The sequence below is a fragment of the Chlorocebus sabaeus genome, chromosome 20, assembly GCF_047675955.1.
Source record: "Chlorocebus sabaeus isolate Y175 chromosome 20, mChlSab1.0.hap1, whole genome shotgun sequence".
Lineage (NCBI taxonomy): Eukaryota > Metazoa > Chordata > Mammalia > Primates > Cercopithecidae > Chlorocebus > Chlorocebus sabaeus.
In genome coordinates, this window is record NC_132923.1 from 59,903,698 (window position 1) to 59,929,861 (window position 26,164).

At 40.9% G+C, this 26,164-nt stretch overlaps 1 protein-coding gene and 1 pseudogene across 2 annotated transcripts in view; both read right to left on the reverse strand.

Moving 5' to 3' along the window:
• LOC103225849 (adenosine deaminase pseudogene) overlaps window positions 1-16,279 on the reverse strand; it is a 45,718-nt pseudogene extending 29,439 nt beyond the window's left edge.
• Window positions 1-22,836, reverse strand: part of ST6GALNAC5 (ST6 N-acetylgalactosaminide alpha-2,6-sialyltransferase 5) — a 185,696-nt gene extending 162,860 nt beyond the window's left edge. The window contains exons 1-2 of one of the 2 annotated variants that reach the window (XM_007978245.3): window positions 22,259-22,836; window positions 21,195-21,434 (exon numbers count right to left, since the gene is read on the reverse strand). In XM_007978245.3, the coding sequence (XP_007976436.2) occupies window positions 21,195-21,434; window positions 22,259-22,273 (255 nt within the window). In that variant the 5' untranslated portion in view covers window positions 22,274-22,836. The remainder of the gene's footprint in view (window positions 1-21,194; window positions 21,435-22,258) is intronic. The other variant, XM_007978244.3, reaches the window with a different exon arrangement.
• Between the last annotated feature and the right edge of the window lie 3,328 nt (window positions 22,837-26,164).

Here is a 26,164-nt window from a genome sequence, read left to right on the forward strand (position 1 = left end):
TACACAGAAAGACTGAAAATTGTAGGATGGAAAAAGACATAAAAGGCAAACACTGACCAAAGGAAATCTTAATGGCTATTTTAATTTCAGCAAAACAAAAACAAAACAGACTTAGACTTCTGAACACATAACATGCTCACATTTAGCTATGAAAAAGAATGCAATACCAAAAACTGGCAGAAATAAACTAAAATTATATCATTACTTACACCAAAGTGGTAGGAGTATGGGAACATTTCCTTTCTCCTATTTTTTCTATATTTTTCAAAAATATACATAATTTTTAAACAAAGAAATACAATTAGGGCAACTAATAGCTTCTTTTCTCCCTTTTAAAAAATTTCTGTTTCAGTTTTGTGTGTGGAGGTGGGAACGGCTGGAAGTAGGACAGCCTCCATGGATACGACAGTTGGAGACTCAAGTGCTACCATGTGGCTGAGACGGAAGAAAAAAAGAGGGGGTTACTTCAAAAAATGAACGGGAACACCAGTGTTCATTGCAGCATTATTTTTAATAGGCAAAAGGTGACAACAACCTTAGTGTCCATCATCTAACGACTGGAAAAACAAAATACAGTATATCCATACAATGGAATATTATTCAGCGTTAAAGAGGAACGAAGTTCTGATACATGCTATGACACAGATGAACCTTAAAAACATTATGCTAAATAAAATTAGTCAGACACAAGATGACAAATATTGAATGATTCCACTTACAGGAAATATCTAGAATAGCCAAATTCATAGAAACAGAAAGTAGAATTGAGGTTACCAGGGACTGGTAGAAGGGGAAAATAAGGAGTTATTACTTAATATTACAGAGTCTCCGTTTGGGCTGATGACAAATTTAGGAAACTTCCAGTGATTGTTCAATCTAGAGGCTAAAGGAGAGCTCAGGCAGCAAAATAAAATAATTGATTTTATAAAGAGCTTGTTGGCAAGGAGCACTGGTCTTCTTAGACTCACCCTTTTACTTGAAAGCCATCAACCAAGACATACATAGCAAATACATCCCCTGCCAGCTGGCTGTCACAGGAGAGGCAGGCTCCAGTGTCTCTAATGACAGAATTATTCTACCCATGGACTGGAAGAATAGCTGGAGTTCTGAGATTACACCAAAATCAAGATATAATACCACATATTTGAAAAATCTAAGCGATAAAGAGGAGCTCAGAGATCTTATCAAGTACAAAAAAAGGAATCAAGAAGATGGTCATAGAATTCAGTAAGTTGGGTTAAAATAAGATAAAGAAAATGTTTTATAAAACTGGAAGATGAGAAAGAAATACAGAAGAGGTTGTTAATTAAGAAGAATGTGATAATTATAGCTATTTGTGCTGTACAGTTTCTTTTTAGGAAAGACAGTATGTCAAAGTAAACTTTTACTATATGTGGTCAGGGAATTAGATCTGCACCGTTTATGGAGAGGAAATCGAATCACGGAGCAAAAGCCGGGAAAATAAAGGCAAACGTGAGGCTGCATATGTACAAAGGACTGCCCCACTGCCCGTGAAGATGGCGATCATCTCTAACAGTGTCCTGGAAGCGTGTGTGAGGTTATCGCGGGCCATACCCTCCAAGTAGCTACTGATCGACTGAAAGGGATTTAGAGAAAAGTGGCAAGAAGGATTAAGGGACTATTGGGAATGATTTACAAAACTTAAAAATTGCCTGAACACATTCTGTGCCTGAGCATACAGGTGGGGGATGAAAGAGATGGAAGCATGCCACAACTGAAAAGTGCTAAGGGTTGTAAACAGCAGGGAAAGAAAAGGGTTTTTAAGCTACTAGAGAGATGAATATATCTTCTGGATTAGTAAATGGATAATTTAGTGTAAGCATCAATACTATTTCCTAATTATTCCAACTCTAATTTAAATAGATTTTGGTTTCAAACTATTAAACAAGATAACTCTTTATAACTGGGATCTAACAGCAAAGCCATCCCTTCCTTTAAACCACTGATCATGCTATATTTAAACCACTGATCACGCTAAATATTAATTTAGCACTGCTAAATTAATGTACACATAGACCCCACATATCCAACATAGATGAATAAAAAACTAGAAGGAATACATTTAAATGTCATATATATACATGTCGATTGTATGAAAATACATTAACATATCAACAGTAATTACATTTTGTTGGTAGATTTATGAATAATTGTTAACTTTCCTCTTTTTTTTTCCTTTTGTCATTTTGAGAAGACAATAAGTATACATGTATTTAAAATTGGGAAGGGAGCAAAATTTCTTTTTCAAAACTAGCATCCTGGATTTCTTCTTCCTTATTTCTTTTCGACATGCTACACTGGGGATGAGGCAGAGGAAACTCTTCCCAGAGAGAACCATTCCATACTCTTATATACATGGTCTACAGGCATAGTTTGCTACACTGCTGAGTTTTCGTATTGATAGGTTGGCACAAAACCCTGGAAGAGATACAAAGTAAGGTCTTGGTGCCATTCCATCCTTTAAACCTTCCAAAGGTTGAGATACCAACAGCATGCTCTGTGGGGGCACTAAGAATGGTCTTTTACTTGTCAGACCAGTCAATATTGTGATGTATAACTCCTTGGAGGACCTGATCTTGCTCATCATAGAGGGACACCATAGTGTTTATGCCAGAAAAAAGCCTAGTTGCTACTCTTCCCTAGCTGTTGTAAGTCCTAGTCAGAAGAACTTATTTTTGACTAAGTGATTCTTTTGCCCATTGATGTTCTTTTATCAAACAGCACATCAAATCATGTTCAAATGTAACATCTCTTTTTTAAAATTATTATTATTATACTTTAAGTTCTAGGGTACATGTGCACAACGTGCAGGTTTGTTACATATGTACACATGTGCCATGTTGGTGTGCTGCACCCATTAACTCATCATTTACATTAGATATATCTCCTAATGCTATCCCTCCCCCACCCTCCCCACAATAGGCCCTGGTGTGTGATGTTCCCCTTCCTGTGTCCAAGTGATCTCATTGTTCAATTCCCAACTATGAGTGAGAACATGCGGCATTTGGTTTTCTGTTCTTGAGATAGTTTGCTGAGAATTATGAATTCCAGATGCATCCATGTCCCTACAAAGGACACAAACTCATCCTTTTTTATGGCTGCATAGTATTCCATGGTGTATATGTGCCACATTTTCTTAATCCAGTCTGTCACTGATGGACATTTGGGTTGATTCCAAGTCTTTGCTATTGTGAATAGTGCCACAATAAACATACATGTGTATGTCTTTGTAGCAGCATGATTTATAATCCTTTGGGTATATACCCAGTAATGGGATGGCTGGGTCAAATGGTATTTCTAGTTCTAGATCCTTGAGGAATTGCCACACTGTTTCCCACAATGGTTGAACTAGCTTACAGTCCCACCAACAGTGTAAAAGTGTTCCTATTTCTCCACATCCTCTCCAGCACCTGTTGTTTCCTGACTTTTTAAAGATTGCCATTCTAACTGGTGTGAGACAGTATCTCATTGTAGTTTTGATTTGCATTTCTCTGATGGCCAGTGATGACGAGCATTTTTTCATGTGTCTGTTGGCTGTATGAATGTCTTCTTTTGAGAAGTGTCTGTTCATATCCTTTGCCCACTCTTTGATGGGGTTGTTTGTTTTTTTCTTGTAAATTTGATTGAGTTCTTTATAGGTTCTGGATATTAGCCCTTTGTCAGATGAATAGATTGCAAAAATTTTCTCCCATTCTGTAGGTTGCCTGTTCACTCTGATGATAGTTTCTTTTGCTGTGCAGAAGCTCTTTAGTTTAATTAGATCCCAGTTGTCAATTTTGGCTTTTGTTGCCGCTGCTTTTGGTGTTTTAGACATGAAGTCCTTGCCCATGCCTATGTCCTGAATGGTATTACCTAGGTTTTTTTCTAGGGTTTTTATGATTTTAGGTCTAACATTTAAGTCTCTAATCCATCTTGAATTAATTTTCATATAAGGAATAAGGAAAGGATACAGTTTCAGGTTTCTACTTATGGCTAGCCAATTTTCCCAGCACCATTTATTAAATAGGGAATCCTTTCCCCATTTCTTGTTTTTGTCAGGTTTGTCAAAGATCAGATGGCTGTAGATGTGTGGTATTATTTCTGAGGGCTCTGTTCTGTTACATTGGTCTATATCTTTGTGGAGTCCTTCATAGACAATGAAAAGCCCATGACAAGCCACCCTTTCTTGCCTTTCTGGAACCCAATCAACATTTCATGTCTGTGTAGCCAGAAAGAGACACTCTCAAATACTGGGAAGAAGCAAACTGGTGTCATTTCTCACTCTAGTACTTATTCTTGGTGCTGGTTCTAATTATAATATCTTTACCTGCTGTGGTTTGATTGGGGGTCTTCCAAAATTCAGATGCTGTTAATCTGATAATATTAAGAGAAGGGGCCTTTAAGAGGTGATTAGGCCATGAGGGCTCCTTCCCTTGTGAATGAGATTGGGTGTCTTTACAAAGGCTTGAAGGAGGGAGTTTGTTCTCTCTTGCCCTTCTGACTTCAGCCATATGACGATGCAGCGTTCCTTTCTTCTGGAGGATGCAGCCCTCACCAGATAGCAAATGCCGGCACCTTTATCTTGAACTTCCATCCTCCAGAACTGTGAGAAATAAACTTCTTTGTAAATTTGTAAATTTCTTTGTAAATTACCCAGGCTGTGGTACTGTGTTATTGCAATACAAGACGAACTAAGATAAGCTTTCACTGCTGCAGGCTCATTCAGTTGGGTTACACTGTTCTCCATGACATCTTTCTCTTTTATTTCTGAACTTTTGGATTAAAAGCCCATTACATTTCAACCTGAGCCCCAAATCATACACAGTTGCTACTGAGAGTAATGAGCATAATTCTTCCAGGGATTAGTGATGGTGGGAGCTTCAGTCAGTGTGGCTGGGATTTGGTAGTGGGGAATACACACAAGTTCCTACAGTGCTCTTTCCCTTTTCCGTGTTCTGGAATACAAGTGGCACGTTATCACTTCCTGCGCTCTGATTGTTCAAATCTCGTACAAGCGGAATAAAAATGAAATAAACCAGCTTTATGATTTTCAGTACAGAGCAGAGACAGATACCACTTCAGGTAATGAGAGACAACTTGGCTATATCCCTGACAGCAGCCTGGTAGATGCGAGACATTGCCATATAACTCCAAATATATGCCCCATAAAACTGGAGTTCATTCAGATGTATACATTTGTGTTCCCAATCAAATGCTTTTGAATGAATTAGGAACCAGGCTCCTCTTGACAAATTTTACATTACTTTATGGCCAATTTCCTTCTGATGCAAGTGAAATGGAAACTTTACTTTCCTTAGAAGTTGTTAACAAACTTAAGTGATTTGAAAGAATGATAACTGCTCTGTCTATAGCTATGTGGGAAATGAAAGGAGAGAAAACCATTCTCTACCCTATACTTCCAACAGATCTATACCTGGTAAAATTTATTATGTAACAATCTCTCTGACAAGATTATTCTAGAATAAAGTGTGCCCCCTTTCCCTGTGGCACTTTTACATACTAAAGTCTCTGCCAGCACACTTATTCTACACCCCACTGGCTAGCTCTCCTGCAGGTGGAGAGTTTAATTCCTGTTGCCACCAGTAAGCATTATGGAGTCTTGACAAACAGCTTGCTTCAGCCCTCACCATAACGCTACTGTTTTGCTCAAGTCAGTATGTGGTATTCAGATGCACAGCAAGGTTCAAAATTAGACAAAGCTGAAGTGCCATCTGGGATCATCCTCAGCTCTCTTTACCAGCTATTGTGAGGCAATCTTGAACCACAAACCTTCTGCTGGTGGAGGAGCTGCATTCAGACTGTCTGCACAGACACAGGAGGGTGGCCAATCACAGAAACTTAGCAGGTAGAAACCTGAGGTCTCTTCATCATCCTCTGGCTGTGCACTTACTCAAACCGCAGCAACAGTCTGCTAATTGGTCCCTCTTCCTACAACCTATGGCTACGTTAACCCATGCCACACGGAAGCCAGGGTGATCCACTGGCACACGTATCTGATGGAGTTACTCCTCTAATTTACCTTTTAAAGACTTCCTCAATGCTTTCAGGATAAAATTCAATCTCCACAGCATATAACACTTCTCCAAATCTGCACTGAAATTTTATGTGTGTTTCTGCCTCTCCCAACAGATGTAAGTTTCATAGAGTAGGGGATCACATCTTTTTTCACTGTTCATTGCTTCCTGGGTCCTGAACACAATGCTAGGCATATGGTAGAAACATAATATTATTTAATAAATGAGGGAAAGAATGAATATAATTTAACTTCCTCTTCTATAAACTGGATCAAGCCTAGAAGTTATGGCTTTTGAAAAAGCTCACAACCTATAAACAGCCTGGGCCTGCCTGCCTCTCATGGTACTATACTGTTTTCAAATATGGGCATCATTGCATCTCCACATCTGGTCAACTGTTCTGGAAAGGTCAGGAGATGTTGCTCTGTATTCAAAGGGGAAACAGAAATTAAAGATGTATATGTCAGATACCTGAAGCCCTTCTGCCCTTACTTATCGTTTCTGTCCATTCCTATAATTAAGAGTCTATTAGCCAGACTTGGTGAAATCTCTTCATACTACATATAATTAAAATAGAACTTTGCCTACCCAACATCCAACAAATATTTATTTAGCTTTCATATGTCTGAGATACAGTTTTCAATTCTGTGGATACCAAAATAAATAAGTTATATTCTTAGCCTCAGAAAGGTAAAACCTAGTCAGGAGACATGCATGTGGAAAATAATTGCAACATTGTGTGATTAGAAGCATGTGTAAGATACAGAGAATATTTTAGTACTTATCAAGGTGTAGTAATTATAACATTTATTTACTCCACTGATTTTTCTGTGGGCAGGGACCAGGTCCTTTATCTTGTTTCCTCCCTTGTGCCTGCCACATGGTAGGTACTCAGCCAATATGTGATTGACTGACTGATGTGTAGCTGACATAAGAGAATGTTGGGTCTACTCTGCAGAGATGTTGTATCTGGGAAAACTTTAGAAAGGAGGTGCTGAAGCAAAAGCAGATAAGAACAAAACAGTAAGGTATGTTCCCTGGGTTCGTGGTGCCTAGGCTGAGGGCAGCGGTGGGGGTAGGGTTGGATAATTAGGCCAGCAAGATCCTGTTGGGCCTTGCAAGCCTTCCTGAGGGTCTGAACTTGATTCTGTAGGCAATGGGAAGCCATAAGAAACATGCAAGGAACATGAAAAGATCCGTAAGTTGGAAATGCAGTCATGCTTGCAGTTCAGTCAGTGGAGATGTCTCATATGTGCAATCAATTTCCAGAATATGCTTTCTTATTAAAAAATTATTTGACACTGCATTTCGGTCTGCCAGAGAATACTCAGAATCTGTGCAGTTTCCCAGGAACTCTACAGACACCTCCTTAGTCATTAAGAGTGAATATACTAAAAAAGTTTCCTTTTCATAGCTATAGCAATGATCAAGGTAAATTTTCCCTATGATAGGTAAAATGGTTTCTTATTTGCCTAAAGTAATTCCAGCCTAGAGTAAGTATTACATCTCAGAATTTAGGGGGAGTCAATGATATTTGCACAATGGTAGTTCTTCAAACACTTGGTTAACTAAGTCTCCTGATGATGTTTCCTTCTCCACTGTGGAGAAGATAATTCAGCTAAATGAGTGCTCTGGTCAGAAAATTTTGTGCAAATAATTAAACATGACACTCCTTTTGGCTTGGTTTATGTTTTAAAGGCAAAAATCTACTCTGATTTGAAAATTGTTTCAATTAATTAGTACCATGCATTATATGCGGTCTCTGAAACAACCATTGCAAAGTTGGTGGTTGGTGGAGGACTCTTTTTAACTATCCAGAGGCATATTCTCATATTCATTTCAGAATAATAAGGTGTTTAAATATTTATTACTTTTCAATAACTGGGTAGGCCCAGGCTCCTCATTTTAATAAATTCTGTCCAAATAATGTTGAGTCACTGCTTAGAAGATGTTGGCACTGAATTTCCCTTATGGTAATGATGTTCACATCAGAGATCGACATTTTACCCCAGCTCTGCCACTAACGCACGACCTTGGGCAAATCACACAAACACTCTGGAATTCCTTTTGATAATTCTTAAGTTTTCCTTCTAGCTCTGAAATTCTGAGTATGTTTTAAGAGATCTGATTAGTACAAGAAGGTAGAAATGAATTAGTTAAGACCTACAAATTGTGGCAGGAGGAATTGATATTTATGACGTGCAGCTATTCCTTTTCAGTAACTCCAAATGGTTAGAAACTCTTGAGGTAGGCTTATTTAAGAAGAAATACAAAATCTTTATGTAGATGTACTCATTCATTCAACAAGTATTTATAGAAGACTCATTATACACCAGGCATTATGTTAAAGGCTGGGAATACAATGACAGAAAAAGAGAGAAAAAAATGCCTGGTCTCCAAGAGCTGGCTGTCTAGTAGGGAAGGCAGACAATTTTAGACAAGAAATAACAATAAAGTAGAATAAGTATTATCATGGGATCTCAACTATGAAGACAAAACATACAGCTCAGATCAAACCTGGGCTGTAAGTCAGGGAAGGTTTCACTGCAGATGGGCTGTCTATGCTGAGAATATGCATTCCTGTGATTTTTATTTGGAAAGACATATTGAATAGAGCATGCAATAAAAATATTTATTTGTCCCAGTCCCAGACTAAGTGTTTAAAACTCAGAGCTTATGGAGAAGAATTTTAACACATCTCATAAATGCACATACCTCTCCAAGTTTTACCAATCATTTGATCATAAATTCACTGACTCCTATGAGAGTTCTTCCATTGGATCAAGTTCTGGGGTATGGATGACAATATTATTTAAGAGATAATCACTCCTTGTCATTCTATACTTAAGGCCCTACACAGCTGTCCAAAGAGTATATAATAGGTGAATAAGAGGTTTTAAGGAATGACTTGTTGATTAATGATATGTTTTAATTTTTCAAAGTCCCTTCACATATTTAATCTTCCATAATCCTAGTATTTGCAAAGCAGAAATTATACTATACTGACACTTCACCCTAGAGGTTATGGAAATTCTCATTTATAACAGGTATCATGTTTCTAAGACAAACCTGATTGAAAATATTCTGTCTTGTGGGGCCAACACAATTATATCCACATTCACCGTAGCATGAGTGTGATGGTTAATGCTGAGTGTCAACTTGATTGGATTGAGGGATACAAAGTGTTAATCCTGGGTGTGTGTGTGCCGAAAGGGATTAACATTTGAGTCAGTGGGCTGGAGAAGGCAGATCCACCCTTAATCTGATGGACACAATCTAATCAGCTTCAAGCGAAGCTGGCGAGACTGGCCTAGCCTCTCAGCCTACATCTTCCTCCCATGCTGGATGCTTCCTGCCCTCGAACACTGGACTCCAAGTTCAGTTTTGAGACTCAGACTGGCTCTTTTTGTTCCTCAAGCTTGTGGACAGCCTATTGTGGAAACCTGTGATTGTGTAAGTTAATACTTAATAAACTCCCCTATATATATGTATATCCTATTAGTTCTGTCTCTCTACAGAATGTTGACTCATACAGATTTTGGTAGCAGGAGTGGTTCTAGAGGAAAAGAATATTAAGGATGGAGTTCTTTTGTTGGTTTTGGGGTTTCTGAAGTTGGCTGCTTAATATGATTAGACCCTAAAATGCCAAGGACTCTACTTCTAATACTATGGAGAACACTGATAGTCCTTGGTGTAAACTGTTTAGACAGTTATGCAAAATAAATGCATTTGACACTCCTGATTCACCGCTCGTGAGAGGCAAGGAGTTTAGTGACTCTATATGTAATAACTTTGATCATATGTGGAGAACCAAGAAACATAATGAAGCTGGTTGGTTGTTCCTAAGTTCAGTTGACAAAGTGATGAAAGAAAATGATGAACTCAGGGATTCTGTTTCCTGGCTTCAGAAGCAGATACTGCGCCTCAAATCTGATAAGACTGCCCTGAGTGAAAGTCTTATCTCCCGTAGAGAAAGAGCTGAAATTGTGGAAAACAGTCACAAGTTCTTATTATGCAAGTGGCTCACTTGCAACAAAAGGTACGTGCACAGCCTCGCCAGGTGTCTACTGTTAGAGGCATTGATTGGAAAAGAATGGGACCCTGCAACTTGGAATGGGGACATGTGGAAGACCCCAATGAAGCTGGGGACACTGAGTTTGTAAACTCTGATGAACCTTTACTTGCCAGAAGGAACAGCTTCCCAATCCGCAGTAGTGGCAACATCCCCTCCCAGACCCATGCTGCCATCAGCCTTTCCACTTCTGTCTGAGGAGATAAACCCTGTACTGCCTGAGGCAACAGTGATGGCCTCCCCTGAGGCAGCTGCCAGGCCAAATAGTGTTGATTCTCCTCAGGAGCCACCCCCTACACCCCTGTTTGCTTCTAGACCTATAACTAGGCTAAAGTCCCAGTGGGCCTCTAGAGATGAGGTTGAGAGTGTGACCCAATAGGAGGTGTGCTACACTTGAAAAGAATTGTTCGAATTCTCCAATTTATATAAACAGCAATCTGGAGAATAGGCATGGGAATGCATATTAAGGGTATGGGACTATGGTGGAAGGAACATAGAGTTGGATCAGGCTGAATTTATTGATTTGGGCCCACTCTGCTTTTAATACTGCAGCTCCGGGAGTTAAAAAAGGTTCTAATAGTTTATTTGCTTGGTTAGCTGAAATATGGATTAAAAGATGACTCACTGTGAGTGAGCTGGAAATGTCTGATCTCCCCTGGTTTAATGGAGAGGAAAAGACCGAAAGGTTTAGGGAGACTGGGATGGTGGAGTGGATTTGTCACTTTAGACCCATCTGGGAGGGTCCAGAAGATATACCCTTAAACAATGCCTTGTGAAATCGATTTATGAGGGCAGCACCCGCATTTTTTAAGAGTCCTATAATTGGTCTTCTCTCTATGTCAGATCTAACAGTGGGAACCAAGTCAGTCAACTATAAAATTTAAACATAGTGGGAATAATTGGATCTTGAGGTGTTGGGGCCAAGTGGCAGCACTCAACCGTCAAAGGCAAGGTGGGCATAGCTACCGTAATGGACAGCAGAGGCAAAGCAACAATCAGAATAGCCCGATTCATGTAGAGCTCTGGCTTTTGCTAATTAATCAAAGTGTTCCTAGAAGTGAAATTTATAAGAAGCCTACTGCATTTCTACTTAATTTATACAAGCAGAAAATTTCAAAGTCAAATGGACGAAAGACTAATTTGAATTGTAAAAACAAAGAATCATCGCCCTTTAATCAATTTCCAAACTTGAGCCAGTTTACAGACCCAGAACCTCTTGAATGAAGGGGAGCTTGGATCCCCTTGAGGAAGGACCCTACTACATTACCGACAATTTATGCAGTGACTCTTTTTCCCATCTTTCCCCCAGAAGATCTCTAGCCTTTTACCAGGGTACCTGTGCACTGGGGAAAGGGAAATGATTAGACATTCCGGGAACTACTAGACACTGGCTCTGAGCTGATGTTGATTCTAGGGTACCCAAAATGTCACTGAGGTCCTCCCATTAAATTAGGGGCTTATGGAGGTCAGGTAATTAATGGAGTTTTGCTCAGGTCTGACTTACAGTGGGTCCGGTGGGTCCCCAGACTCATCCTGTAGTCATTTCCCCAGTTCCAGAGTGCATAATTGGCATAGACATACTTAGTAACTGGCAGAACCCCCACATTGGCTTCCTGACTGGTAGGATGAGGGCCATTATGGTGGGAAAGACCAAATGGAAGCCATTAGAGATGGCTCCACCTAGAAATATAGTAAATCAAAAACAATATTGCATCCCTGTAGGGATTGCAAAGATTAGTGCCGCCATCAAGAACTTGAAAGATGGAGGGTGGTGAGTCCTACCACATCCCTGTTCAACTCTCCCACCTGGCCTGTGCAGAAGACAGACGGATCTTGGAGAATGACAGTGGATTATCATAAACTTAACCAAGTGGCAACTCCAACTGCAGCTGCTGTACCAGATGTGGTTTCACTACTTGAGCAAATGAACACATCTCCTGGTACCGGGTATGTAGCCATTGATTTGGCAAATCAGTTCCCGTCCATAAGGCCCACCAGAAGCAATTTGCCTTCAGCTGGCAAGGCCAGCAATATACCTTTACTGTCCTGCCTTCGGGGTATATCAACTCTCTAGCTTTGTGTCGTAATCTTATTCAGAGAGACCTTGATCACTTTTCGTTTCTACAAGATATCACACTGGTCCATTACATTGATGACATCATGCTGATTCAATCCAGTGAGCAAGAATTAGCAAACACACTAGACTTATTGGTGAGACATTTGCGTGCCAGAGGATGGGAAATAAATCCAACTAAAATTCAGGGACCTTCTACCTCAGTAAAATTTCTAGGGGTCCAGTGGTATGGGGCCTGTTGAGATATTCCCTCTAAGGTGAAGGATAAGTTGCTGCATTTGGCCCCTCCTACAACCAAGAAAGAGGCGCAACAGCTACTGGGCCTATTTAGATTTTGGAGGCAACACATTCCTCACTGGGGTGTGTTACTCTGGCCCATTTATCAAGTGACCCAAAAGGTTGCCAGTTTTTAGTGGGGTCCAGAACAGGAGAAGGCTCTGCAACAGGCTCAGGCTGCTGTGCAAGCTGCTCTGCCACTTGGGCTATATGACCCAGCAGATCCAACGGTGCTTGAGGTGTCAGTGGCAGATAGGGATGCTGTTTGGAGCCTTTGGTGAATCACCGCAGAGGCCTCTAAGATTTTAGAGGAGGGCCCTTCCATCTTCTGCGGATAACTACTCTCCTTTTGTTGTTACTGGGCTTTGGTGGAAACTGAACATTTGGCTATGGGTCATCAAGTCACCATGCAAACTGAATTACCCATCATGAAGTGAGTGCTTTCTGGCCCATTCAGCCATAAAGCCGGTTGTGCATAGCAACATTCCATCATCAAATGGAAGTGGTATATATGTGATCGGGCTTGAACAGGTCTTGAAGGCACAAGTTAGTTACATGAGGAAGTGGCTCAAATGCCCATGGTCTCCACTCTTACCACCCTGCCTTCTCCCTCAGCCTCCATGGATGGCCTCATGGGGAGTTCCCTATGATCAGTTGACAGAGAAGAGAAGACTAAGGCCTGGTTCACAGATGGTTCTGCATGGTATGCAGGCACCACCTGAAAGTAGACCGCTGTAGCACTACAGCCCTTTCTAGGACATCCTTGAAGGATAGCAGTGAAGGGAAATCTTCCCAGTGGGCAGAACTTCGAGCAGTGCATCTGGATGTGCACTTTGCATGGAAGGAGAAATGACCAGATGTATGGTTATATACTGATTCATGGGCTATAGCCAATGGTTTGGCTGGATGGTCAGGGACTTGGAAGAAGCATGATTGGAAAATTGGTGACAAAGAAATTTAAGGAAGAGGTATGTGGATGGACTTTTTTGAGGGGTCAAAAAATGTGAAGATATTTGTATTCCATGTCAGTGTTCACATGGAGTGACTTCAGCAGAGGAGGATTTAAATAATGACCTATTCTGTGGGCACCACTCAGCTTCTTTCCCCAGCCACCCGTATCATTGCCCAATGGGCCCATGAACAAAGTGGCCATGGTGGCAGGGATGAAGGTTACACATGGGCTCAGCAACATGGACTTCCACTCACCAAGGCTGACATGGCTATTGCCACTGCTGAGTGCCCAACTTGACAGCAGTGGAGACCAACATTGAGCCCTCGATATGGCACCATTCCCTGGGGTGATCAGCCAGCTACCTGGTGTCAGGTTGATTATATTGGACCTCTCCCATTATGGAAAAGGCAGATGTTTGTCCTAACTGGAATAGACCCTTACTCTGGATATGGGTTTGCCTATCCTGCACACAATGCTTCTGCCAAGACTATCATCCATGGACTCACTGAACGCCTTATCCATTGTCATGGTATTCCACACAGCATTGCCTCTGACCAAGGCACTCACTTTTTGGCTAAAGAAGTGTGGCAGTCGGCTCACGCTTGTGGAATTCACTGGTCTTACCATGTTCCCTATCATCCTGAAGCAGCTGGATTTATAGAATGGTGAACTGGCCTTTTGAAGTCACAATTACAATGCCAACTAGGTGACAATACTTTGCAGGGCTGGGGCAAAGTTCTCCAGAAGGCCATGGTGGCAGGGATGTATGCTCTGCGTCAGTGTCCCATATATGGTACTGTTTCTCCCATAGCCAGGATTCACGGGTCTAGGAATCAAGGGGTGGAAGTGGAAACGGAACAACTCACCATCACCCCTAGTGATCCACTAGCAAAAGTTTTGCTTCCTGTTCCTGCAACATTACGTTCTGCTGTCCTAGAGGTCTTAGCTACAAAAACAGGAACGCTGCCACCTGAAGACACAATGATTCCATTCAACTGAAGTTAAGATTGCCACCTGGACACCTTGGGCTCCTCCTGCCTTTAAGTCAACAGGCCAAGAAGGGAGTTACACTGTTGGCTAGGATGACTGACCCAGACTATCAAGATGAAATCAGTCCACTACTCCACAACAGAGGTAAGGAAGAGTATGCATGGAATACAGGAGACCCATTAGGGTGTCCATTAGGGTATTATGCTTTGTGACTAAAGTCAATGGGAAACTACAACCGCCCAATCCAGGTAGGACTACAAATGACCCTTCAGGAATGAAGGTTTGGGTCACTCCACCAGGAAAAAACCGTGACCTGCTGAGGTGCTTGCTGAAGGCAAAGGGAATACAGAATAGGTAGTAGAAGAAGGTAGTAATCATTACTAGCTACTTGAGCAGTTGCAGAAATGAGGACTGTAATTGTCATGAGTATTCCCTCCTTCTTCTGTTAAAAATACGTTTGTGCATGTATACACTTGTACTAAGAAAAAATCTTCATTTTATTTCCTTTTCCTTTATCATGTGACATAAGATGTATTGACCGCATATCAGCAGTTAAGTATTAACTTTATGTAATAGTATTTGGGTTGGTGGTTGGTGTGTTTCCAGTTGTATGAAGGACAGTTATATTATGTTAGGCATTATTATGACCTCATTATTGTCTTTATTTGAAGATTATGTATGATCTCAGGAGATGTGCATGGGTTCAAGTTGACAAGGGGTAGACTTGTGATGGTTAATACTGAGTGTCAACTTGATTGGATTGAGGGATACAAAGTATTTATCCTGTGTGTCTGCATGATGTTGCCAAAAGGGATTAACATTTGAGTCAGTGGGCTAGGGAAGGCAGAGCCACCCTTAATCTGGTGGGCACAATCTAATCAGCTTCCAGGGAATATAAAGCAGACAGAAAAACGTGAAAAGGTGGGCCTAGATTCCCAGCCTACATCTTTCTCCCATGCTGGACACTTCCTGCCCTTGAAAATTGGACTCCAAGTTCTTCAGTTTTGAGACTCTGACTGACTCTCCTTGCTCCTCAAGCTTACAGACAGCCTATTGTGGGAAGGTGTGATCATGTAAGTTAATACTTCATAAACTCCCACGTGTGTGTGTGTGTATGTGTGTGTATAAATATCCTATTAGCTCTGTCTCCTTAAAGAACCCTGACTAATCCAATCAGTTATGAGATTTAGCTTGGTTAAGGTGGTCGCCATATGTTACAGAGACATTTAAGAAGGTTTAACTTCATGAGTGCAGAAGACCCTATGTCATGCCAAAGGAAAATCATAGAGACAGTATTTTGAATTTAAAATCAATCCACTTTGAAGTTGCTTTGATATCCAATTTGTTCACTTATTATTCATTGGATATCCTGCACACACGCATTAACAGATATGAGACTAATAAGGAGTGGAATATTAGTTTGAAAGCTTTGTAAACTTCTAACGTAATAATATAATTTAACTTGTTTTATAGATGGAGAAAGATCACAGAAATTATCTTCTTTTTAGAGTCAGTGCCTTGAATTATTGCTTCCTGATTTCAAATTATTATTCATTGCTTGCCTTATTATTGAACTTTTCTTGCTTCTTTGTCTTTTCTCTGCAACTATTAGATCAAAGGTTCTTTGAGGGTAGGGACTGTGTTCTTCCTCAAGAATGCCCAATTTTGAAACTATTAGGCCTTCAACAAGTATTTACCAAGGGCTATGATTAGTTCAAAAACCTAGAAATGAATTAGCTGCAGAACTACACATTGTGATGATTAAAAACATTTCAAACAATGTTTCTCAAAGTGTAATGTGTGCAATATTTAAAAAGGAAGCTTGTTAAACATGGATACCTAAATCTCATTCCCAAAGATTCTTTTGTCTTTCCTCTTAAATCATTACCTCCTCTGCCTCCCTGTTATTAGAATTACTTTTGTGGGCAGAACAAATTTAGGAAAAATGAGACACACTAGGGTCTTGAGACTGCACTGATGATTCTTGTAGAGAAAAAATTTGACATAGGTAAGTAGGTCTGTTCTTCTCTCCACCTTCACTTCCTTCTTTCTTTCCATACATACTTATTGTGCACCCATTAAACTTTAGATACTGATCTAGGTACTGGAGTTAAACTGTTCAACAAGATGTAAAAAGACACTGCTGTCACAGCACTTAGATTCCAGTTGGGGGAAGGGCAGAAAATAGACAAGTAAACTTTAAGATTATTTCAGATATTGTTAAGTGTTATAAGGAAAATAAAACAGGCTAATATGACAGAGAATGACTGTTGAAGAGGGGGCTAGTTAAAGAATGTGGTTCACAAGAAGATGACATGTGACCTGATGACTGAATGACCAGAAGAAATCAACCACGAAAAAGACTTGAGGAAGAGCTTTTCAGGAAGTGAGAAGAGCATGTGCAAAGGTCCTGAGGCAGAATGAATGTTCACAGATCAGCAGGAAAGCCAGCATGCCTGGAATTTAAGAGTGAGCCAGGTCAAACTCATCTGCCATTTACAGGAGAATAGTGGTATCTTGAAATTATCCCGTGGGAAGCTGGAAAAATTATCCTGGCTGTCACATATTTAAGGAAGGTTAAGTATTTTAATAAATGTTATAAAAAAATTTATCCTGTTAAAAGCAACTACATTATTGCAACTCCTCACCTGTGAAATAGTGTTCTTTTTCTGATTTTGGGGGTTTGATGCTTTGTGGTAACAAAGTTTCATTACCATTGGCAAATTACATCTTATAATACCTGAACATTGAAAATTAGCTCACTGAATTTCCTTGAGATTCAAATGATTTAGCATTCATTTCAGTCATTCATTCACAACTCAAATGTCATAATATACAGTCAAATACATTATGTAAACTTGTATTTGAGAATTTATACACTTTTCTAAAGGAGGAATACTCTTCCCATAATTTCAAAATAAGTTAGATGGCATTTATCCAAATTCTGGTTGTGGATTATTATTTTTCAATTTTTGCACTGACTTGTCTTACCACTCCAACTGGACAGTTACCAGTTAATAGTAATGGTACTATTACAACTAAGCAATTTTGATTTGTCTGAATAACAGAGTGCCTAAAAAAGGAAAGAACAAAGGACAAGTATGTTATTGGTATGTGTCAAATCCATCCCTGGGGGATACTTCTGAAGCAAAGAGATAGCTGCTCAGCTGTAGACCCCCCTGATCACTGCCCTTTCATAAGCCATTTCAGTCAAGGGTAGCCTGGGTGATAGTGGGCCTTCTGTGATAAGAGCCTATTCTCTAGAAATGGGAATTAGCTCACAGTTTCATTCTACAGGGTCCACCAGATGGCAAATGACCTCATCTACCCAAACAAGATCCGAACTGGAAACTGAACTGCATTCCAAGTTCCCTTCCACTCTGCTATAAGACTTGGAGCTTTCCTCTAAGGATTTCTTGATTTAATATGTGTGTGTGTGTGTGTGTGTGTTTGTGTGTGTGTTAGCTTGGTTATACATTAGGCTGCAGTTCTAAATGCAGAAGTTTCCCAAAGCCATGAAAATTGGCTTCTTCAGTTGTACCTAAGCAATCTTGTTGTCACTGGCTTCCAAAAATCGGGACCAAGAGAGTAATGTTAGAATACAGTTATATAGTACCTGAAGAGACAGACATGTAACACGAGGGAAATGAGTTGGTGGAACATTTGTGGGAAGAGGTCTGGGGAAAGGGATTGGGAAAGAAGAGAAAGACTCTAACAGAAAATGCCTTCATTATGACAAGAAGCTCCATGTAGCCTTCATTTAGTGATACTGAAATTACAACTGCAGCTCACATAGTTTGTGAAAAAGGAAGTAGAGAATATGACCATGAAAAGTGATATTTTAAGCCTCAACACATGCTGCTCATCACTGACTTGACTTGCAGCATATCTTTCAACAAAAGCACATAGTGATTTAATCTCAACAGTAATTCAGTCTGCAGCCACATGAGACAAGACCATCATTGCAGACAGGCTGTAATTTGTGAAATTCAGGTGCTGGGGATTAGGAACACCTGTTGAATTTAATCTTGGAACTGTTAATGTGAACCACATCATGTAACTGAGCATAAACACTACATATTTATCAGTCTTTGGGGCCTCCAGCTATGGAGGTGTGAACATTTTCCTAAATAATATCTGTAACTCTCTCCAGACTCTGTAAGTCAATGGCAGATAAAAAAGGCTGTTGGAATTCTGATTCAATATGCAGCAGCATATGGCGTGGTGGTCATCACATCCAGCATATTCCATCATTTTTCTGAGGCCTGATGTGAGGGTAAAAGAAAAATAAGCAATCTGAGTATCATCTGGCAATATAATAAGAATAGAAAAGCTTTCAGTTCTTACTCTGCCCTGTGCTAATTGGAAAAAAAATTCCTAGCAATATTCTAAGAAATGTCTTCCACCTTTGCCTTTGCAAGACTATAGAAATATCTCAAATAAACCTAATTAAACAGCAACTTTTGGAGAGAATATAAACAACATTTTACATATGCACCTTCATATGACCATCCATAAGGGAACTCTGCCCAATTTCCTGTCAGCTAAATAGTAGCAGTAAAGAGAATCCGTTAATGCATTCTGAGAAGTTTATATTTAGTTCAGTGGGACAATTGGGATAATGTCTAAACAGAAGACATAGACTTTAAGATGTGCCTTTGTTCCTTTGCTTGTGGTGACGTGAACTCCCTCAAAACATTTGGGTATAGAATTTTGTGAGATGTTGGTGTTCCATGAAATAATTTCATTTATATTCATGTTTATCTCCAAAGACCTTCTTCTACTAGGAATTCCAATGACTGTCACACAATACTTATCATTCATATAGCACTTCACAATTTGTAAAACCCTTTTGCTGCATATCATTTCAATTTCCCGTGTAGAGTATCAACATCGCCCCCACCAAATAGAAAAGGACTGTTCTTTGTTTCAGTAAAATAAGGCTCTGATAAACAAAAATTGAAATCAAATATATTTGTGTCAATAAACATTGTTTTGAACATAAACCTTAGGGTATTATACTTTGCATTAAGCTATCAATATTGTTAGCTGGTGTCTGTCCAGCAGAAGAACACAAGAAGAGAAGTATGACAAATCTCTTCCCAAAAGCTGATCAAAACTTTCAGCAAATTTACCTTTTGATGCTGCCATTAATCAAAGCTTCTCAAGTGTTAGATAGTAATTTCCACCAAACAATAGCCATGGAAATCCATGAGCTCAATATATCCATCATACACCAGTTACACATAAACACCACAGCCATCCACAGTCAGAAGCTAATGTCTAAACTTTCCTAGAACTCCAGCCCTTATCGGTTGCTTCCACATGCAGATACAAAGCATATAATCAATCAACAACTAAGAGAGGAAACGAAAGCCGTAACTGTAAAATTGATAGCCATCTACTTTTGGATTTTAAGTCTACTAACACCCCCAAACCCTGCTCCTGCCACAAAAATAAGTAAATAAATAAACAAATAAATAAATAAATAAATAATCGCTTCCTGATGAAATTGATTCCTCCTTTTTTACTTCCCTGAATTCTTCCCATTGCAAAATTCCACTTTTTCAAAGCAGCTTTCCTTGATCTTTCCAGGGAAGTCATCGTTCTCATTTTTGCACCCCTACAGTACTGTTCATTTCTAGCATTTATTATACATTTTTATCTATCGGTTTATCTATCTACACACATTTCATAGTATATTGTTTTGTCCTCAGGTATTTAAAGATCTGTAAGACTGGGTCCTGCCTTACATTCTTTTATACTTTTCAAATCCTTAGCATTATGCATTAAACAAGTGTGTGGCAATATTTTGAATGTCACTTTTAAAAAGTTTGGCTTTTTCACATGGTTAGAGCGACCTTTTCACACAAAAGGAGTATCTACTATATATTACTTCGGTTCACAACCATAAAATTTAGTAAAATAAAAGGAATAATCGGGAGATTTCAAGAAATCCTCTAGCTTTATAAAACAGTGGAATTGTGTATTAATAAAAACATATGAGCAACTTCAAATAATGAGGGATACATTTAAACTGTATTAAAATATCTTCAGAATCAGCAAACTTGATTAGGATTCTCCCAGAGGCTTCACACACTGAAACCAGATATTTATTATTCCAGGGAAAGGAGGCTCAATTGTAAAAAATTCATCGTATTAATTATTAGCCACGCCATCCAGCAGCTTCCCGGAAGGCAGAGGAAGACAGGCTCACAACGACGAGTTTCAAACCAATGGAAGCTGAGTTTGTGCCTCAAGTCTTCCATGCGTGCCTGGGCACCGCTCCCCAGGGCTGAGAGAATTCAGCCCAAAGCAATGCGCTGGAGAGATCAGAGGGGAACGTTGGATCCTGAGCAGTGGCCGCGGGCTGACTGCGCTCACCCTCCGGTTCCGGGTCAGAGGAACGCTCAGGCTGGTACCCGCGCCATGCCCAGTTTCCTCCCACCAGGGAGCGACTCCGCAGCCAAACCCGAGGCTTCAGGAACCGGACCTCCATCCACAGCTGCAATTCTGGGGATCAGGGAGTTCTAGTTCCAGGGCCGATTTCTGCTGGGAAATTAGACTTTGGGGTCCACTCACCTCACCCCTATTTTCTACAAAACTTTGTGTCTTTCTCTAAATAAGAATTCACACCAAGTTGGAACTAGCCCACCCTACCCCAGCAGGTCCACTCCCCTCCAGCCTGCGAACGGCACCTACTCACAGCGCCTCCCAGCCCCGGGAAAGGGGGAAGGCTCAGGTGTGCGGGATCTCCAGGCTGAGTGGCCAGCGGGCTGGCGGGCATGCTGTCACCTTGTGGTCCGCCACGCCGAGGTATCCGTCCAGTGGCCGCGGTCCCGCGGGGACCCCGGGGCGCGGCTGGGGGCTGCTCTCCGCCGCCGGCAGCGAGCTGCCGGTGGCCGACGCCTGCTGCTGCTGTTGTTGCTGCTGCTGCTGCGGGGGCCGCTCCTTCTGGCCGCCGAGGCTGCTGTACACGAGCAACAAGCTGGTGCACATGGTGGTGAGCGCTAAACACACTGCTAGACCATGGCGCTGCGGGCGGGCGGGAGAGAGGAGAGGAGAGGGGCTGAGTGCAGACAACGGAGGAGCGCGCCCAGCGGGGACACCTGCGCGGTGGTCACACTAGTGGGGGAGATTTGGCGCGGGGGACAGCCTGGGCCCCAGCCCCGCCGCACGCAACTGGGACAGAGAAAGCACCGTCCCCTTGCGTACTGCAAGGGATGCTCCGGGCGCGTCGCTGCTTTCGGCCGCCGCCGCCCAGATCTCTCGGTAGAGGGCAGGTGGTGTACGGCCCCAGGCTAAGGGAGGGAGCGCGCCGGGGCCGAGGGCAGGGGTGGGTTTGCACTTTGGGGAAGGGTCCGTCTGCCTCAGCCACCCCAGCCAAGCTGCTGGAATCTTGAGTCCTTAACACCTCTCCTTTCCTGGGGCCCTGGGGCTCTCCCTTGGCGATCCTTGCAAGTTTGAAATCCAAGAAAACGAAGAAAGTCTGCAAAGGTCCCTCCTCCCCGTCCCTCTTAGTTTTTGGCAGGTTGTTGCTTTTGGGCACCCCCATCCCTGGAGCAATCTGCCCACTCCTCCATCGCACCTGCAGCTCTCTACCACCACCCCCGCCTCCGACCTCTCGCCGGAGATCCAGGAGGCGAGGCAACCCGGGTTCCCATCCTGGCTCTGGGATTCCGAGCCAGGCAGAGCTGGAGAATCGGGAGGGAACGCGGAGCGGGTAGAAAGTTGTCCCTTTGTAACAGGCGACCTCGCGGCCCAGGGTTAGGCGTCCCGGAGTCTCCCCGGTGCGTCCAGCGGACCCTGAGCCCGGGGATCCCCCTCTTTGCCCAGTAGAGTTGCCACAACTGACTCACCATCAGGGTCTTCATTTTGGGCACCTCTTTTGTGCAGAATCCTCAGGCTCGCGTGTCCGGGGTCACTTTTTCCTGGAGGGTTTCCATGATGGGTGATGGGGCGGAGGCGGCTCTGATTTTTGCCCAGCAGCCGGCCGCGGCAGATCGCGCGCGGGAGCCGCGGGACCCGGGAAGCGCCGCTGTTGCAGAGATTAGAGACAGAATTAAAACTGAACCGGACCCTCGTAGTCTCTCAGTGATCTACACAACTGCCGCCTGCCGCCGCCTGCTGGGTCCTAAAGACCTCTGCATCCCCCTCCCCGCCCCCAAATAACAATCTGAAATTTTCAGTAGTGAAATTTCTGGACAGAGAGAGTTAACCGAGCCAGTGTACCCAGTTCTTGGTCCGCGGGCTTATTTATCTTTAAAGAAGTCATCAAGTAATAAATAAGGACAACCTGATTGGATTCTGAACGTGATAGCCATTTGAAAATTTGCAAACTAAATTTTCTGTTTTGCGATGTTGATAAAAACAAGTCAGTCTCCCAGATGTCAACAACTCTATAGCGTTTGCATTTATGTTCGTAGCATAGAGAAATCTATAATGAAATTATTTTTCTTAAAAAATTATTTATTATTCCGTTTTTCAGTTGCTCGCTTTATAATTTTCTCTTCCCTCTTATTTTTACTTTATCAGATCCAGTTATTCTCATGGAATCTTTAGCTCACAATATTTCGTCTCAAGTATTTCATTTATTATTTTCATTAAATATAGCAATTTATATTTCTGCCTGACTTTTGAGGTTCCTAGTGTTCATCTAAATGATCTTAAAGTTTTAAAAACATTCAGCATGTCACAGCTACATGATTAACTTGACCTGTGGATTCTTCCTAATTTGGATGAAGAATTTCTGTCTGCTAGAGATAAAACTGCGTATGGCTTATTTCCTAATCCTAAGGTCTTTGGTGCTTTCCGTTGGTCTACTGTACTGACGGCACATAATTTCACATTCAGGACTTCAATTAAAATTAAAAGAACATAATTATTGTCTTATGTTGGGAAATTCACATCAATAGCTTGTTTTAAGGATGCTCTCTCCTCTGCATTGAATTACAAATGGCATTTGTTAAACGTCTAATTTACCTAAAAAGGTATTTCTTGTGAAATTGCTCAGTGAAAATAGTTGTCTTAATGTATTACTTAACACCTCACCTGTAGCAGTGTAATGTTAAAGATTACATTAAGATGGAAATGATCAGCAGGCCTACTGAACCATGGGCACAATAAGAGCTTTCTCAAGGCCAAAAAAGGCATTACAATCCATTTTTAATCTTCCCTAATCTGTTGCTGGACTGATGATACAACAGGAACTATTTTTATCTTATGAGGCATCCTTCCATACTTAGTATTAAGAAAGTTAAAATTATTGGTGCAATAATGAATATCAGAGCAACGTGTTTGGGAGAGGGCAAGAAAGCACATAATTTAGCCTTTCAAGGAAAAGCAAAATAGGAAGCACTGTCCAACATTGCCAGCCTTGAAGCTATTTATTCAGTTTGTGCTTTAGGCATGAATAGTATCAGTTGTTAGGGCAGGAAAAGCAGCAGCCAGAGGAGAATCTTATCAGGTCTTGGCAATTCTTTATTGTATGGTTGCACTTGACACTCAAATTAATGAAACAAAGGGACCAACTTGATGAATCATTGGAAGCAGATTATCTGTGTTTCTCCAGGGATCCTTTTAGATGCTATTAGAAGCAGCTCCTGCATTTTTCAGGATTATTCCCTCTCCATCTAGCAAGTTGCCCAGTGACTGATAAAACATTTTTAATATATTTTGCCATGCCAAACAGAGGCATCATGTTTATGATTTAAGTTCATGGCGGCATGTTGGACATCTGTTACACTGTATGTCTGACCAAATTCATTAAGCTTATGGGTTTTTTTCCCCTCCTGGGAAAGCAGTTAGCTAGTTGCTAAATCTACTTATGAAATGGCCAGAGTAAATTTAAAAATGTAATTCAGAGCTTGATATGAAAGATTTCAAGGTCTTGGCTTTTACATATTTGATTAGATTAATGCGGCTGTTTTAGGCATTCTGGCTTGAGAGCCAGATGGACAAGATAGGGTGAGGGAAGCGAGATAAAGAAAACAAGTCATAGAATTTACTTCCATTTGATGATCACTAATGATCGCCTGTTATTTGGTGATTCTGTATTAGAGAACACAGTGGTGAATAAGACAGACCTTCTCCTCTAAGAGCGTACAGCCTAATATGTGTGTGTGTATGCACGTGTGTTGAGACAAGTTCATGAATAGGCAATAAAAGGCAGAGTACTACAGATTTAACACAAATTTATCAAGCACTTCCTATGTTAAGCACTTACTCTGTTGAGTACCTACTATGTGCCAGGCATTGGTGATACCTGGATCAATAGACCACATGCTATCCTCATAGTCTATTCCCAGATAAGTGCTTAGAATCTTTCTGTTACAACCTTTAGAAACAATCAACATACCTGATTTGTTTTTCAACTTCTAAATGCCTGCTTATGTAAGGTCTGAGGGCTTTGTTATTTCAAGGGCATCTACCTATGTTTATGTACCTTTATATGCACCTTTAAGTTAATCATTTGAATAGCTACATAGAGTAGAAAACAGGCAGCATTCACAAACACTTGACTGACTTGGAGACAAGTGGACAAGTAGACAAGTCAGTGAAGCTTTCTTAGTTCATCTAACTTGCACAGTTCAATACAAAGTGAGTTGAGAAATCACAATTTGTTTCTCAAAATCCAGATAGCTGAGATGGATTTCTCACCATTTAAAATTTTGCCACATTTCTGCCTCTGGTGCCATCACATCCAATCAAATAGCTTCTTCCTTTTGAAAAAAGGAAAAAAAGAAAGGAAAAGAAATTGAGTGTTCTGCAATGTAGGTTATGTGATAAAATGAAGGTGAGAATTGATGAAACAAGGCATGTCATAGGGCGATGAGACAGCAGGTGAAATTTGCTCAGAGGGAACACCAGTCTATGCTCACGCCACAAAAGGCAGCAAGAAGCTACCAAAGGAGGAAGAAAAGACAGACTGCTGGAAATCCACGAACTCTGCCCACGATTCCTAAAATTCCTAAGTGACTTCTCAATTTAGAAACAAACGTTTTAAACATTTCAAAGATGGATTAAAACCAGAAAACAACATAATGAACTGCATTTGAGATACAATTACTTTCCACATTATGATCTCAAAGAAAAAGAAGAAAGTCTTACTACATGCAACAAGAGCAAAAATTTTAATAATGGTGGAAAGTCCCCACTGGACAAACTTGATACTTGTCCATTTATGTTTGCAGTTTCCTTAGCTCTCTTCATTTTATAGGCTAAGCCTAGTGGTTCCATCGGTTGAGAATAAGCTCCTGGAATCAGGCTGTGAGGACCCAGATTCTGACTTTACCATTTTTCAGCTCTGTGATCTAGGGTATGTTACTTTGCAGGGATGTACTTTCCACATCTGCAAAATAGCACCCACCGCAAAGCATTGTTGTGAAGGTTAAACAAGATACTAAAGTGAAATGTCTTGAGCAACACTAATAAATTGTTAATAGTATTTTATATTTATGATTAATAAACTGAGCTTGAAGGCAAAACAGCAGAGGTTGACTTTTACTTCTAATTGCTGTATGACCTTGAGCAAGGGACTGTCAATATATCTATAAAATGGATATAATGAAGCCTATATCACAAATCGTTAGAGGGCTTATTAAGATATTGTGTATGTAACTGCTTTGTAAACTGTGAAGCTCTGCATAAACTAAGGTAATAGTAACTCATTCATTAATTCAACAAATATCAATTGAGCATCTACTGTGTGCCAGGTATTATTCTAGGTCATGGAGATATGAACAAGACACAGACAGACTCTGCCT